Source organism: Mustela nivalis, assembly GCF_964662115.1.
Source record: "Mustela nivalis genome assembly, chromosome: X".
Lineage (NCBI taxonomy): Eukaryota > Metazoa > Chordata > Mammalia > Carnivora > Mustelidae > Mustela > Mustela nivalis.
In genome coordinates, this window is record NC_139040.1 from 97,757,875 (window position 1) to 97,763,153 (window position 5,279).

At 52.3% G+C, this 5,279-nt stretch overlaps 1 protein-coding gene across 1 annotated transcript; it reads right to left on the reverse strand.

Moving 5' to 3' along the window:
- Positions 1-1,015: 1,015 nt before the first annotated feature.
- On the reverse strand, positions 1,016-4,821 carry NYX (nyctalopin; the record flags this gene model as incomplete). Its single annotated transcript, XM_082717947.1, has 1 exon — positions 1,016-4,821. The coding sequence occupies one exon, from the start codon at positions 4,819-4,821 to the stop codon at positions 3,166-3,168; it is 1,656 nt and encodes a 551-aa protein (XP_082574073.1). The 3' UTR covers positions 1,016-3,165.
- Between the last annotated feature and the right edge of the window lie 458 nt (positions 4,822-5,279).

A 5,279-nucleotide genomic window follows, 5' to 3' on the forward strand; every position in this document is an offset into this window, starting at 1 on the left:
AAAGCCTAGCTGGTGTGCCTGGAGGAGAGAGAGGCGGAGGCTACTGGCTTGCCTGCCAGACCTCTCCCTCGAGTCTCTATTTCTTCTGACAGTTCAGAGAAGTCCAGGCTTGACTGTGTACCAGGTGAACCGCCTGGAGCAGCTCTGAAGCGTTGCTCGTGTTCCTCCACATTCCCAGTCCTGGTCTCTTCCTGGGCACACAGGAGGACCACACTTCCCGGCTGTGGGGAACTTAAGGTGGATCGTTTGTTACCACAGCATAAAATGGCCCACCCAGACAGGTTCACGTTGTTTTCCTGAGCAGAATCCATAGCACCTTAGGATTTCTCAAGGTATGATTAGCCAATGAAGGGGTGGGAAACTTAATGAACTCAGAACTGGGAACTCCACTCCCTGTTCTCTCATGAAAGCTCATAATGGCCACAATTCACTGGGAACCTGTTCCAGGCGACTCTGGATCTGTTTGGCAGTAAGTAACTCCCACGTTCCCAGAATTCTACTGGGCTGGGTAGTTCTATAAAAATCTGTCTCCCCGGAGGCTATTTCAGTGTTGATACTTGTTCAAAAACATTCAATCAAACAAACGTTCATTAAAAAGCTGGCCATCTAACCACCAGGCAGAATTGGAGCAGCAGAATTGAGGCTGACTCTCGGGAACCGGCTCCAAATGAAAGGCAGGACATTCCTCCTGAGGCAGCATCTCGTTCCTCAGTAACACGGCTACATGTCTGCCGTGGGCTTCCATGGCTACCCAAATGCACAGATCTGGTCTCCAGGATTCTCGTGATCCTTACCCAGTTACCATGGACACAACACACAGTTTGAACAAACAACATTTCTGACCTCATCTGGTTCTCACATTTTAAAAGACATTTGGAGAACGAATTCATTTTAAAATATTAAAGTCAATTGGTGGATTTGGAATTTTGAGTATTGTGATCAAACGAACACAGGAACCTTTTTTTCCACTCAGAGGCAAAAGAATGACTGCTTCAAAAATCATTTTGACAACCGCTGAAATTTCAAGACAGTATATTTTAAGTAATAGTATTCTATCAATGATAACATTCCTAATAGGAAGTACATGCTGTGGTTTTTTTAGGGGTGAAGGGCTGTGATGTTTACAACTAACTCAGACTATACACGGCAAATACAGTAAAATGTGAACAATCTGGAAACCGAGGTGAATGGCCAAAGTGTTCACTCTACTATCCTTGAAACTTTCCTGTAGGTTTGACACATTTCAAAATAAAGAGTTTGAAAAAATCATGTAGCCTCCAGATTAGTGACTTTCAAACTTTCTCAACAACAGCCCACAATAAAATATAAAGTGTATGCAGTGATCCAGACACAACATACACATATCTGAACAAACGCATACAAATTCAATACAGTTTCACAAAACAATACCTGTTACATGTAAGACTCTGTGACTTTTCTTTTCTTTTTTTAAATATTTTATTTATCTATCTGACAAGGAGAGAGAGATCACAAGTAGATGGAGAAGCAGGCAGAGAGAGAGGGAGGCAGGCTCCCTGCTGAGCAGAGAGCCCGATGCGGGGCTCGATCCCAGCACCCTGAGATCAAGACCTGAGCCGAAGGCAAAGGCTTAACCACTGAGCCACCCAGGTACCCCAAGACTTGTGACTTTTCTGTTCTATCTTTCTTAAATGCTGGTTGTGACCGGTTGAGGTGAGGTAACTGACCACAAAAGATCACAACCCATTTGAACACTCTGACCCTCAGAGGAGCTTTCTGCAACATTTCTGATACTTAGTATGACCTAGAAACAAAGAAGTACTATCACCAGGAAGACCTGACAGCTTGGCACATTATGTGGAATTATGTGGACTTTGAAAAACCAGCTCTTCAAACATAGAGGAATTCAAGACATTAAAACTAGCGATTTCGAGGGCAACCGTGATGGGACTCCCTCCTGAGAGCTTTTTCTGTATCCTCACTTTAAAAACCCCTATCACTTTACTCACACAACAACAAACCTAGGGATTTCGCACATGTTGACAAATGCAGTCATCGTTACTTGTGTGTGGACAAGTGTGTGAGCAAGTATTTAGCAGCCATACAGAATTTGCTCTGACACTCAGGCCTAGGGGCTTACAGTTAGCCAACTCCTACCCTGGGAAATCTCTGTGGCCCCCTTCCCAGCTACTGGCTGCCTCCTTGTCTCCTGGCCATTAGTCAGCCCCAAAGTGTGCCACCCATAAAAATTTCCACACCTAATGGGATCATCCAAGCTGGAGATTCCCTACTCTGCTAACAGCATCTCTGTCTTCCACACAATTTAAGAAAGAGGATTTTGTGGCCTCTCTGGAGATTCACAATGCATGTTTGCATATGAAAGACTAAAAAAACTTGCAATAAAGAAACTTGGTTGACTTTTGTTTAAATCTTAGTATTTTACACACTTAGTTGTATACGGAAAACCCCATCCCCCACCTTTTCTCCCCCTACCCTGCCCTAAAGTTGTTTTGTGGCTAAGGCCACCCCGGGAATAACTGTGAAGTAAGTGAAATGGATCCTTGTTTTCAATGCCTCCTGACACATTCCAGACCCCAGGAACCAAGGCCAACCCCTTGAGTCTAAGTTCCTCTCACATCCCCCTTCTCTCCTGTTCTGTCCATCTTCCTGGACTCTAGCGTCCTGTGCCCCTCAGTGAGGGGGAGGGCAACTGTGGTAGAAAACAAAGGGACTGGGCTTATTGGGCGGTCCCACCAGCAAAACTGGCACAGTTCTTGGTACTTAGCCACTGGATTGACGCTATTTCCGGCACTGGAGTCTCTGTTTCCTGGAAGATGGGGGCAAGTGATGGGGTAGATCTCTGTAGCCCTAGGAGCTTCCAATTCCTAATCTTCTCACTGGAGGGCCCACGTTCACTCTTGCTTCTCTTCTCCAACTGATGCCCATGTTACATGAGCAGAAATCCATTCCTCTCTCCACCTCCACCCCATCCCTGGCGTGGCCTTGCCGGGGGTTCTCCTCTTCCTAGAGCCATCTCTGAAAGTTAACTGTCCCTTCCATCCTGGGCTGGAATTTTCACCGTCTGCCCCCACCCTGTTCCCCCCCCCCCCAACACAATCTCCAGGCCAGTTAACTACACTTTTCCCCACTGGCCAAGGCAATCTGGGCTACCCCACTGGGGCAAGGTCAGTTCACGTGTAGAACAAACACTGCGTGCTGGACCACACTGAGCAGGAGACCAGAGCCGAGGACAAACCGGGCGTTGTGGACGCAGACGACCACCCCGGTGGAGGGGAGGCTGTCGGACAGGGAGATGTTGAGCGGCCCCTCGGTGGTGTTGGCCACCTCCTCCACTGGGGCCCTCGGGGCCAGCAGCTTGGAGAGGAGGCTGCTGAACCTACTCACGGTGGTGGCCTCTGGCTCTGGGGACGGGCCTGAACTGGATGCAGTGAGGTTCAGCTCCTCGGGGTCCACACAGAGGCCATCGTTAGAGCGCCCAAAGGCCACCTGGCTGAGGTCTAGGCCAGCCACAGAGCCCGGGGCGGCGCACGGCACGTCGGACACGCGCCCAGAGCTCTCCATCCAGTCCCGCAGCCACTCCAGGTGGCAGTCACAGCGCCATGGGTTGCGGAAGAGAAAGAGGCGGCCCAGGAAGAAGCCAGGCTGGAAGGCGGCCCAGGCCAGCACAGTGAGGTGATTGCCATTGAGGTGCAGAGCGAGGAGGCCCGAGAGGTTCTGGAAGGCGCCCTCCTCCACAAAGGCGATGCTGTTGCGGTCCAGGTAGAGCAGCTCAAGCTCCGCCAGGTCCGCGAACCAGGCGCGCGCCACCAGGCCCAGCGCGTTACCACCCAGGTTGAGCGTACGCAGGCGGCGCAGGCCTACAAAGGCTTCCGCGGGCAGCTCTCCCAGCCGGTTGTCGTTGAGCAGCAGGTGCTCCAGGGCGCCGCAGTCGCGAAAGGCACCTGCGTGCACCACACGGACGCGGTTGGCCTGCAGGCTGAGCGAGCGCAGGCGCCTCATGCCCTGCAGCGAGCTGGAGGCCACCGCCTCGATGCGGCTGCGCTCTAGGTGCGCATGCGTCAGGTTGGCCAGGCCACGCAGCGCGCCGGGCACGCGGCGGAAGAGGTTGTCGAAGGCGGCGAGCTCGCGCAGGGCGGGCAGCTCGGCCAGGAGGCGCTCAGGCACCGTGAAGAGGCGGCAGGAGGCCAGGTCGAGCCGGCGGAGGCGGCCAAGGGCGGCGAAGGTGCGCGCGTGCAGGTAGCGCAGCTCGCCGTTGTGCGCCAGGCGCAGCTCGGCCAACCGCGGCAGGCCCTTGAAGGCGCCGGGCGTGATGAAGGACAGGTTGTTGTGGCGCAGCGACAGGCGGCGCAGCGACGGCAGCGTGCCGAAGGCCCGCTCGCCCAGGAAGCGCAGGCCGTTCCGGTCCAGGTCGATGGAAGCCGCCTCGCACGGGAACTCGGCCGGCACCCGCAGGAGGCCGGCGCGGTCACAGCGCACGGAGCAGCCGCGCTCGGTGCTGCTGCAGGCGCAGGCGGCGGGGCAGGTGCGCGTGCAGGCCTCCTCCGCCCAGACGCTGGAGACCACCGCTGGGAGGTGAGGAGCACGGAGAGAAGACAGAAAAGGAACAACCGTCAAAGGGTAGCACCAGTGAAGTCCTACCTGTCCACTCAGCAGGATTCTGCCCTCTACCCACCAAGTTCTCACACCTCCTGCATAACTGCGCCCTCCTAATGCCTTCTTTCCAGGTCCCAGACCTTCCCGGCACAGGTTCCCCACCCATGCCACCCACCCCTTTGCTTTCCAGTTATCTTCACCAGCAAATCCCAGGTGGGATTCTGGCATCTGACCCAATTCGAAACACCCTCCCGCCTGTAACATCACTTGATGCTCTCCTAGAATTCGGCCTAGGGGGTTCGTTGCATGCGTAGGGGGACCTGGAGGGCATCACTGCCGCCTGTGCTCTAGTCCTGCACTGCTCAAAACCGTCGTCGTCACTAGCCACATGTAGCTACTGAGCATTTGAAATATGCCTAGCCCGAATTGTGATGTGCTGGAAGTGTAAAATATACAGCACGTCTCAAACACTTAGTACCAAAAAAAAAAAAAGAGTTATCTCATCAATAATTCTTATATTGATTATGTGTTGAAATGACATTTTAGAAATATTGGATTAACTAAAATATTAAAATTAGTATCAACTGTTTCTTTTTATATTTTTAATGGGGCTACTTAGAAAATTTAAACATTTGTGGCTTGCATTATATTTTTATTGGTGCTGCTCTAGTCCCTCCTGCTATAAG